General features: G+C 57.6%; 2 protein-coding genes across 2 annotated transcripts; both read right to left on the bottom strand.

Moving 5' to 3' along the window:
* Nucleotides 1-754: 754 nt before the first annotated feature.
* LOC102427947 (uncharacterized protein C21orf140 homolog) lies at nucleotides 755-1,523 on the bottom strand. Its single transcript, XM_023748408.1, has one exon. The coding sequence runs from the start codon at nucleotides 1,505-1,507 to the stop codon at nucleotides 755-757; it is 753 nt and encodes a 250-aa protein (XP_023604176.1). The 5' UTR covers nucleotides 1,508-1,523.
* A 2,697-nt stretch (nucleotides 1,524-4,220) lies between these two features.
* LOC102427622 lies at nucleotides 4,221-9,354 on the bottom strand. Its single transcript, XM_006107706.3, has 2 exons — nucleotides 9,102-9,354; nucleotides 4,221-5,390 (listed from the first exon to the last, which is right to left on the bottom strand). The coding sequence occupies exons 1-2, from the start codon at nucleotides 9,106-9,108 to the stop codon at nucleotides 4,984-4,986; spliced, it is 414 nt and encodes a 137-aa protein (XP_006107768.1). The 5' UTR covers nucleotides 9,109-9,354; the 3' UTR covers nucleotides 4,221-4,983.
* Nucleotides 9,355-11,396: the final 2,042 nt, after the last annotated feature.

Raw genomic sequence — 11,396 nt, 5'->3', positions numbered from 1 at the left:
GGTCCGAGGGCAGCTGTGTGTTCTCTCTTCACCCCTGCGGTTCACATGGCGTGAGGCTCACCTGACATCAGACCAGACAACTGGCAAAACTGCCACCACAGAAATCAATGTCGACACAGAACAGCAGGAGGCGGAAGACCCTTAAAGACAGGTTTGCGGTGGGAAAACAAAGGAAGGCTTTCTCGGTGAGCAGGTGAGCAGGATGCACCAGCAAGAGCTGCTCTTGTTTGAAAAGCAGAACCACCCAACACGAGTTCAGGGTCCCACTCCTCCGCGGCCTGGCTTCAGGTGAGCAAAGTGGGCCGGGGTCCGGCCTCTGAGCAGAGGAGGAGAGGAGCACGTCTGGCTCCGTGGGTCATTAGGGGCCGGACACGGGTGGGCACACTCCTTAACTGCAACTTCTCGGGGGCTGCACACGCTTCTCCGTGTTTCTGAGACCTACACGCTGAGCACACAGTCTTGAGCTCCGTTCACCTTGCTCACCACCAAGCCCCCTGAGCTGAGCTGCCCCCATCCGCCACTGGCCTAGCCCTCAAAGCCGCCTCAACACAAGAGTCCAGACCCCTCAGCTACCAGGACGCTTTACTGAGCCGAAGCCCTTCGCCCGCGCCCCCGGGAGCCGCAGTCCGCGTGGCGTCCCTGCGCGGTCGCCGTGGGAGCACCCGTGGCTGCCGTGGTCCGGAGTCGAGCCCAGGGAGGCCGTGGGCCGCGACCGTGCCTGTGCCCAGCCGGGCTGCTCGGCGAGGACTCGCCCTTAGGAGAACTTGCCGAGGTAGTAGTTCTCCCACCTGCGCACTTTGTTGATGAGGGTCCTCCACTTGCCGGGGCTGATACTCTCCATCCCTTTGCTGATGAGGTCACTGAGGAGGAGGAACTGGTACGTGTAGAGGCTGTCGATGGACTTGAGGCAGAACTCCTTCCTGTGGTTGATGATGAACCACTTGAGCGCGGACCAGGCCAGGTCCAGCGGGTTCAGGTAGTTGTACGGGGCGGGCAGGCAGAGCAGCTCGTGCCCACAGGCCTTGGCCACGTCGGGGCAGCAGGTGATGCTCGTCAGGTTGACGACGGACCGGGCGCGGGCCTGGACCTGGGGCTCTCCCTCCTCCTTGGGCCTGGCCTCCGGCCGCCGGCCGTCCTTGACCACGATGGCGCACTTCCCGTAGGTCTTCTTCACCACCTCGCAGAACTCGGCGAAGAAGCCGTCTTCTGGGCGGACGCTCAGCTCGTCTCTCAGGAACACCCGGTACCGCCACGGCACCCAGCCCTGGCTGCCCCCCGCGTGCACCACACACCAGCTCGGACTCGGCACGCAGAGCTCGCGCCCGAAATCCTCCCCCGTGGCCAGGCTTTCGGGGATCTCTGTTTCCCCCAGATACACCGTCGTAAACCCGTCAAACTGCAGCGCTCTCAGCATCTTCAGGTACTGGAGGCATTGCTTCCTCTTGATGCTGTCAAACGGGCTCCTGATGACGATGTTTCTAAAGAGCGGGTGTGCGCAGCGGGGCATGGCGGGCCCCCGTCTCCATCTGTGAGTTCCCCCCGGAGCAGGGCCATGACCTCACAAGGGCCTTCCTGCTGGGCCCGCCCACGGACACGCCAGGGCGATGACCTCACAAGGGCCTTCCTGCTGGGCCCGCCCACGGACACGCCAGGGCAGTGACCTCACAAGGGCCTCCCTGCTGGGCCCGCCCACGGACACGCCAGGGCAGTGACCTCACAAGGGCCTTCTCACTGCTGGGCCCGCCCACGGACACGCCAGGGCAGTGACCTCACAAGGGCCTTCCTGCTGGGCCTGCCCACGGACACGCCAGGGCAGTGACCTCACAAGGGCCTTCCTGCTGGGCCCGCCCACGGACACGCCAGGGCAGTGACCTCACAAGGGCCTTCCTGCTGGGCCCGCCCACGGACACGCCATGCGATGACCTCACAAGGGCCTTCCTGCTGGGCCCGCCCACGGACACGCCAGGGCAGTGACCTCACAAGGGCCTTCCTGCTGGGCCCGCCCACGGACACGCCATGCGATGACCTCACAAGGGCCTTCCTGCTGGGCCCGCCCACGGACACACTTGGATGTGAGAACATCCCGGGACACGTTCAGAACAGTCCCTCTGGCTGACATGATACGTCACCCGTGGAAGGTGTCTGTGTGGCTGTTCGTTTGCCAGGGCTGCCATGACACAGCGTCGCCGGCTGCTTGGCTTAGACAGAGGTTCACTTTCCCACCGTCCTGGGGGGCGTCCCAGTCAGGTGCTTGCGGGTCGGGGTTCTCCCGCCGCCTCTCCGTGGCCGGTCGATGGTGCCTCCTCCCCGTGTCCCCCAGGTCTTCCCTCCACTGTGAGCGCATGTACAAGGGCACCTGCCGGGCCCTGGAGGTGGCGGCTGGAACCCCCGGGCCTGAGAGGAACTGATAGGGGACTCGGTGCCCGGCAGCAGCCGCCTCGGCCAGCGCCTGGGTGGGACCGGGGTGGCCTGGTCGGCCGCAGCGCGGGGCCTGGACAGAAGCAAACCATTGCACCGGAGGCCAGAACCTCGAGAGCCCTTCCTCTTCCTGTCCTGCTCCTTGGATGCGAACCAGCCTCCTCCAGGCACCTCCCACCTCGGAGTCCAGGATGAGGAAGGACCGCCAGGGGGCAGTGTGGCCATGTCTCCACGTGACTTAAGGCAACACCTCAGCTCCTTCCCTGACCCAGCCAGAGCCCTGCAGCCCCAGAGGGCACCTGCCCTTCCCAGGGAGGCCCTCCTCTCGGACTGCTTTCCTCGGGCACATTCTGCTCTTTGTTCTTTCCCTGCCCAGTGGCTCGTGTTCTAACAGCAGGTCTGGCTGCGGTTCTGCTGGGCGGTCCTCTGCCCGGCACAGACCAGTCATCAAAAACGGGATATTTGTGAACCAGTGGTACCCGCCCCCCAATAAAACGGAAGCAGTTGCCACACATACGAATAGGCATATGCGTGTGCCAGTTGAGTCTCGCTCCGCAGACCCGGTTGCGTGGGAGGCATCGCAGTTGTTTCTTTCAGCCATCACACTGGACTCGGGCATGTCGGACTCCTGACCCCACTCCCGAGGCCAGAGCCATGGCAGGGCCAGGGGCCACCCTCCACTCTGGCCATTGTGTTCGCAGCTCCGATCCTCTGGCCCCCTGCCCGGGCACTGGGCTCCTGCTGGGACACAGAATGTCAAGGAGAGAGACACACGGAGCCCGAGCAGTCGCCCTCCCCCTCCTCACCTTGCAGGAAATCGAGGTGTATTCGTGGGAAGGTCACAGGAACGTTGGAATCGGATGGACCAAGCTTTGAACTCGCCGCCGGCTGTGTGACAATGTGCCGATCTCTTCGCTGCTCTGGGCTCAGTTCCCCAATGTCGCCACCCCATGGAGCGTGTGAGGGCATCAGCTCCCCTGGCCAGAGTCCCAGCACTTGGTAGTGTTCGTACATGTTTGCTTTGTCCTATGGCACTGTCATGGGCACCCGCTTGCCCACTGCTTCCATCCCCCTTCCCCACAGCACCGTGGGTGTGGTTCCGGTGTGGGCCTGTCTGCCAAGACACTCGGGTTCTTCCCCAGGGAGGAAGCCACACCTGGCTGCCTGGGACAGAAGCAGCCTCAGGACTCCCGCGTGGACTTCAGGAACTCGGGCTGCAAGGGGGCCAGACCTGCTCCCCTGCGCCTCTCCCGGAGCAGAGCTGTCCTCTGTCCTCGCGCACAAAGCCTCACTGACCCTCGTCCAGACACATCCAACCCGGCGGGAGCACAGCCTGGCTGCCCGCTGGGTCCCACTGACTTGCTTCTGCTGATTAAACTTCATAATATAATTCCATCACCATCAATATCAACCATCAGCACCACCACCACCATCAGCATCAACCATCAGCACCACCACCACCATCTACATCAACTTCCCCACCACCACCAGTATCAACTGTCTCTACCATCACCACCACCACTACCATCATCTACATCAACCATCATCACCACCACCACCACCATCAATATCAACCATCATCACCACCATCCACATCAACCTCACCAACACCAACACTATCAGTATCAACTGTCTCTACCATCACCACCACCACTACCACCATCTACATCAACCTCCCACCAACACCATTAATATCAACCACCAACACCACCATCAGCACCACCACCACCAGCCACATTAACCTCCCTACTACCACCACCACCGGTATCAGCTATAATCACCACGAACACCAAGAACACAAGGCTTATAATTATGCATTTATTTTACTTTTCAAAATATATTCACATACATGACCTCATTAGCTCTTTCACACGTTGTAAGGTTTGAGGAACTGGCGTCATTATCCTCGTTTTATCTGTAATGAAGCAGATTCACACCAAAGTGGTGGCTAATGGAACCCGGACTAGAGTTGGGTCCTTCTGGCTCCAAAACGAATGCTTCTGTTCAGCGGACCACACTGTTTCAATGAAAACGAAGAACTTCCCACCCACTTCTGATGTGAACGACTCTGGTTCTACATTCCAGTTGGGGTCTTCAGAATGACTGGCCCTTTGGGACCATATATCCCAACCCCCACGCATCCCAGGTGAGCCACTAGCCCCCCAACGTTCTTGTCACCCCTAAAGTTGAAGTTTCATCCAGGCCTCTGGACTCCAAACTCAGCCTTCTCTCCGTGACCAAAGGCCACCTTCACGGGCCCCCAGGGGTCCCCCAGCTCTGAGGACGTGGCTGCCCCGAACCCTTCCCTGGAACACAAGCGTTTCTACTGAAGGGACAGTGTGGCCGAGCTCCTGCCCCTACAGTCTCGTCTCAAAGCTCCAGACGGCCCGAGAAGGACACAGGATGCTGGCTTTGGTCAACGCCACCCCTGGAAGTGCCCGGGCCAGGGAGGCCTTCCAGCCCCGACCTCCTGGTCCAGGTAAGCCCAGAGCACCCCCCCTGCCCCCGGCAGGCAGGCCGGGCCTCTTCTGTGGCGACCTGCCTGCCCTGCCTTCCACGGGTGCCCTAGATCTCGGTGTGGGGCCCGCTGTCCCTGCGCCCGGGCCCCAGGCTGGCCTGGCGGGGCTGCAGGGCGGCTGTGTTGCTGATGGTCAGTGTGGAGCACTTGGCTGCCCTGCTCGGGAGCCCTTTCTTTTTGAGTTCGGAGGTCAAGTTTAGGTAATAAATGTCTTCCAGGGACTTGTCGTTCTTCCTGAGGATGTTGCTGGCCAAGCGGAAGAGGAAGACCACCGCGTAGATGCCGAAGATGGTGAGGATGTACCAGGCGGCGCTGGTGCCGTCCGGGAGCCGCAGGGCCCTGGGGGGGCTGCTACTGTTCCTCCCCTCCGCCGAGTCCCGCAGCAGGTGCGCCAGGGTGTGGGCAGCGCCCGCCTGCGTCTGGTTGGAGGCTCCCCGGGCGGTCCACTCGGCCACTGAGAGACAGAGAGACCCAGGTGAGACCAGCATCCAGGGCCGGGGGCTGCCTGGCCACCAGGCCAGTGCCGGGAGGTCGTCGTGTCGGCGGGAAGCCCGGGACTGCGGGGGAGCCTCCTGCTCAATGGGCAGGAGCCTGACAACACGTCCGTACAGTTTTCAAAATCAAAGAGTTCAGAACCCCAAGCTGTGGGACAGGAGACGAAACATCATAAAGATGCCAATCGTCCCTGAAGTAACCTGCACAAGTAGCACCATCGCAATGAAAATGCCAGGAGAATTGCTTTGGGAGCCAGACAGACGGCGCATGGAGAAGTGAGCTGTCGAGGCTAACGGGAGAGAAGGTGGGGAAACGTGCTGGGTGGGAATCGGCCTCCCCGGGACGTCAGGCCCGCCAGGCAGGACCGCAGTTCGCCTTTTTCGGGAGAATGAGCCTTGTGCCTGCCCACAGCCTGCGGGGGCTCCCTGGGCGGTGCAGAGGGTGTGCAGGGCGCTGGAGGGCCCGGCCCAACGCTCCCTAAACAGCCTCCCCGAAACACACAGCAGCTGGAGCCGTGGGAGGCTGGGCTCAGATGGAGACCAATGGGCCCGAGCTGACGCCCCCGGAGGCAGCGCTGGGGTCTGTGGGTGACAAAGGGCCGTCCCTGCCCCGCGAGGGAAGGGGGTCACTCGGGAGCAATGGGCCCTGGGCCACGTCCTGTCCACCAGTGCAGAGAAGTCAGCAGTGACAGCGTGAAAAGAAGCCGTTTAGCCCTGGCCAGTGTGGCTCAGTGGATAGAGCGTCGGCCTGCGGACTGGGGGGTCCCGGGTTCGATTCCGGTCAAGGGCATGTACCTTGGTTGCGGGCACATCCCCAGTAGGGAGTGTGCAGGAGGCAGCTGATCGATGTTTCTCTCTCATCGATGTTTCTAACTCTCTGTCTCTCTCCCTTCCTCTCTATAAAAAATCAATAAAATATATATATATTAAAAAAATAAGCCATTTAAAGTGCTAGAGAAAAGCAGGGTAGATGGTCCCTTTATCATCTCCGAGTAGGACATCCCTCCTAAACAACCCAAAACTCAGAAGGGGAGAAAAGCAGACAAAAGAAAACAAGTGTTAAATTCAGCTAATAGAAGAATGTTGTTTCTGCGTACTATTAAACCAAGAACAACGACAAATGAGAAAATTTACAATTTATACCATTGAGTTTCTCTTCATAGCTTCTGGTTCTGGAAGAAAAAGCCCAAAATGCCAGTAGAAAAAAATATGCTAAGGATACAGACAATTAAGTTATAGAACATGCAAAAGGCTTCTCACTATTACTCACAACAAGAAAAATGCAAGTCAGAAGTACAAAAAAATAATGTTTTGTTACCTATCGGCTGCAAATGCAGTTTCAGAACGCACTGTGGATGTGTTTGCGTGGCTGCTGTGAGGTGAAATCACACGCCCAGCCTGCAGGGCGCGACAGCACCATCACTCACCTCTGACCCGGCCTCCCCCTGCGGGAACGTGTCCTGTGGCCACGCGGGGGCCTGGTGGGAGCAGTGCCTGTGTGAGGTAGTCCCTGCGGCACCTGGCCGCTGCCCGAGAAGGCGCTCCCCCTTCGGGAATGTGTCCTGTGGCCACTCGGGGGCCTGGTGGGAGCAGTGCCTGTGTGATGGAGTCCCTGCTGCTGCCCGCAAACAGCCTGAGCAGCACCGCCTTCTGACAGTGCAGTGCATTCTGGGACCCTGTGCAGTGGAGTACTATGCAGCCACGAAAATCAATTAAGAGCGTTTTTGGTACTAGATATTAATAAAAAAGTAACCCAAGTGTGACATAATGTGCAATCATGCGTATAAATGAAGGGGGGATGTGTTATCTGCTTGAAGCTTTCACATATATATGTGAAATATAAATATATATGGGATATAAATATATATATGAAATACAAATATATATGAAATATAAATATATGTGAAATGTAAATATATGTGAAATGTAAATATATATGAAATGTAAATATATGTGAAATATAAATATATGTGAAATATAAATATATGAAATATAAAATATATGAAATATAAATATATGTGAAATATAAATATATGTGAAATATAAAATATGTGAAATATAAAATATGTGAAATATAAATATATGTGAAATGTAAATATATGTGAAATGTAAATATATGTGAAATGTAAATATATGTGAAATATAAATATATGTGAAATATAAAATATGTGAAATATAAATATATGTGAAATATAAATATATGTGAAATGTAAATATATGTGAAATGTAAATATATGTGAAATATAAATATATGTGAAATATAAATATATATGAAATATAATATATATGAAATGTAAATACCTCTAGGAGAATAGGCCTAGTCGGACCCGCGGTGCCCACGGGAGGAATGGCGGGGAGGTGGCTTTGCCCGGACGCCCTCTAGTACATCGTGTACTGTGTGCATTTATTTTCACAAAGAAATGGCTTTAAAGCCGCAGAGCCCCAGCAGGCGCTGTCCGGCGGGCGCAGTGCCCTTGGGGAAAGCCGGCGCCCTTCCCAGGCCAGGAGATTAGCATCTAAACTGCTGTTTAACCCAAAACTGTTTTCGCTCCCAGGAGCCGCGAGCAGGAAGAGCGCAGCAGGAGCAGTGAGAAACGGAGGCCTCCCTGGAGCGTTCCGGGCCGAGTCCCGTGTCGGGCGCCTCGTGAGCACAGATGGAGTCAAACCGTGTCACAGCGTGAGCCCGTGGCCCGCTGCGGGGGGCACCGAAGGCTCCGTAATGCTTCTATGTGATGTTGTTGCTAATTCATTTCACTGACGCAAGATTCAGAGAGGCTGGTATTTTTTACGGGAGTTATTGTCAGAACGCGTGAATAACCTTAATACATGTATGTATGTATGTATGTATGTTTGTATGTATTTTTTATTCTATCACCTTTTATCCCCTGTGCCCTCCCCCCTTCACACATCCCCCTCCACGCCCGCAACCACCGCACTATCGTCCCTGTCCACCAATTCCCTCTTTTTTTTCTGTTTTGCTCAATCCCTTCACCACCACCTCCCCGCCCCCCAGGCTGGCAGCTGCTCTCTGAGTCGGTCTCTATTTTGCTTGGTGGTTCAGTTCATTAAGTCCCACATGGACCAGTAACCTGAGTGCTTTCAGATGAAGGAGAAACCGGTTAAAAATAAACTCTGCTCACCAATCTGGCTAAGCCCGAATGAGCAGACTTAAGTCGGTCCCTCGTGAGAAACACCACCACCCTCAGGCATTCCTCACCACAGTTGGTGGAACGCTCGCGAACGTTAGAAGGGGAAATGCCCATCATTATTTCAAAAAGCAACTCAACCCGCCAGGAACATCATGAACTTAATTAGGGCCAGAGGACTTGTTTAAACGCGGAACACGCGGATGAACTCATAGAATGTTCTGGAATTGTTTTGGAATGATGCCACATGTGCGAACACATACAAAAACACCCAACTGAAAACTACAGACAGGAACTCACTTGGAAACGGGCCATTTCCCACCTGAACAAAGCTCAGCCTGTTACTCAGCGAAGCACGCTGCTCTCTCCCTCTTCCCTGAGGACAGCAGGGTGGGCTGGGTGGCTTCTGTGGGTAAAGGTCCTGCAGAAGAAACAAGCCTTCCACCTGCGGCGTCCGCACGTGTGCGGATGCGAAATGGACAAGTGACGCCAGGGCGGCCAAGCTGGCAGCGGGAGAGCACTCACCCTCCATGCGGGAGCTCCTCCTCAGCGGGCGCCGTGCCCGAGGGCAGACGGCAGGGCAGCACCAGCAGAGACTGCAGCAAGGAGCTGGGTGAGTTGCCGCTCCTTCAGTTCCTCAGAGAACTGAGGGTCTGTCTGCTGTTGGCGCAGAATAGACGCGCCTCCTGCTCCGGCTCCTGGGGAAGGTCTGGAGCGAAGGAGCTGCTGGAACCCATGCTGGTCCCAAGGGTTGTCCAGCCCTCCCGTCGCCTCCAGCCCTCCCATCCCCTGCAGCCTGCGGGGCGGGCCTCTCCTGCCACTGGCTCCCGCCCTATGGCCTGGCGGCTCCTGCACGCCCCGTCTGCACCTGCAGCGGGCGGGGCGGGGGCAGGTGTGCCGAGGCCATGTCACGGGGCCAGGAGGCTCCAGGGGCCAGTCACCAACTTCCTCTGGGACTGTCCTGGCTCGGAAACAGGCAGGAGGCCACGGAGGACACAGCCCCGCAGGCTCAGGGAGCAGTGGGCCCGGCCAGGCGGGAGGGGTGTGAGTCACAGACACTCCATGAAGTGGGCCTATTCTAGCCCTGGAAAGGGTCCCCCCCATTCCTCCGGACCCCCCGCTAACAGGGCCATGACCTGCCGCACTTGTGAGGGGTGTGGGCTTTTATTTACTTATTTTTAATACTAGAGGCCTGTTGCACAAAGATTCGTGCAATAGGCCTTCTTTCCCCTGGCTGCCAGCACCAGTTTTCCTCTGGCACCCGGGACCCAGACCTTCACTCTGGCCACTGCCTTCCATCTTTGCTCTGGACACAGTCTTCGCTGCGGCTGGAGCCTTCAGTCTTTGCTCCTCGCTCCGGCGGGAGTCTTCAGTCTCCGGCCAGAGCTGCTCCTGTAGCTCCTTCCGCACCCCCACCCTCCCCCTCTTAGCTTGATCGCTGCAGACCTTGCCGACGGCCTTCTGGGTTCCAGGGGGCCACCTTGCCTGCGGCCCGGCTTTCTGATCACGATCACGATCATGGCCACAGGGTCCTGCCACCCAGGGCTGCACACAGGGGTCCCGGCTGGGGCCGGGGCTTAGGCGGCACACGGGGGCCTGATTGGCAGCTCACACTGGCTCGCCCTGCCTGCAGTATGCAAATTAGCTGCCATCTTTGTTGGTGGTTAATTTGCATATCCCACTGATTAGCCAATGGGAGGCGTAGTGAAGGTTCAGTCAATTACCATGTTTGTCTATTATTAGATAGGCTATTTCTGAGAGGGAGAGAGAGGGGAGAGAGAGAAACATCAATGATGAGAGGGAATCATTGATTGGCTGCCCCTGCACGTGCCCCACTGGAGATTGAGCCCGCAACCCAGGCCTGTGCCCTGACTGGTCCAGCCTTGCCCTCACTGTTTGCCCCTGGGCAAGGCCCTGCCCTCTGTGGTCCACAGCTCCTCACCTGTGAGCGGGGGAGGCCGGGACCCGCCGCCTCTGGTCCCAGGAAGCAGGAAGGAAGCTGGGCCCGGGGAGGCGAGCTCCCTGTGGGGGTGTCTGCACGGGAGCGCTGCCAACTCAGGTGCCTGGGGACAGGGAGGGGCGCGGGCAGCTGGTGCCCACGGTGCGGCTTCAGAGGTGAGTCACCTGTGCAGTCGCAGGGGCGGCATCCAGCTCGGCCCCGGAAGCCGGGGGCCCTGGGGAAGGTGGCCTTCATCCCCCCGAACAGGGCACTCGGTCAGGGAAGGCCCTGTGTCAGGGCTTCCCACGGGGCTGCTGCCAGAGTCCCTGCAGGACAGCAGTGGGTGCCCAGGGACAGGCAGGGACGCTCTCTCTGGCTCTGAGAGTGACGTGTCCCGTGTCACACAGCTCATGGGGGCCGGCGCCAAAGCTGCTCTCCCTTCACAGCCTGCACGTCCCCTTCAAGCCGGGCCAGGGTCCCCTGGACTCTCCGGTCACCTGCCCTGCAGGCGGAGCTGTGGACCGTCACCGCCCAGGCATATCCGTGACCTTGGAGCCCTCCTTGTTGGTCAATCATACTATGGTGGTAAAAGGCAGGACAATGGTCCCTGCCAGCGTGGTTCAGGGGTTAGCGCATTGGGTGACACACCGAAGGGTCACGGGTTCTATTCCTGGTCAAGGGCACGTACCTGGGTTGCAAGTTCAATCCTCCTGCCCTGGTCCAGGTGTGTGTGGGAGACAACCAATTGGCGTGTCTCTCACATTAATGCCTCTCTCTCTCTCTCTCTCTCCTTCTCCTTCTATTCCTCCCTTCCACTCTCTCTAAAAAGCAATGGAAAAAATACCATCAAGTAAGGATTTCTTAAAAAGTCAGGATAATGG

Source organism: Myotis lucifugus, unplaced genomic scaffold (assembly GCF_000147115.1).
Source record: "Myotis lucifugus unplaced genomic scaffold, Myoluc2.0 scaffold_1364, whole genome shotgun sequence".
NCBI classification, from domain to species: Eukaryota; Metazoa; Chordata; class Mammalia; order Chiroptera; family Vespertilionidae; genus Myotis; species Myotis lucifugus.
The sequence above is the reverse complement of the archived record's forward strand: the minus strand, read 5'-3'. Positions and strand labels throughout refer to the sequence as shown.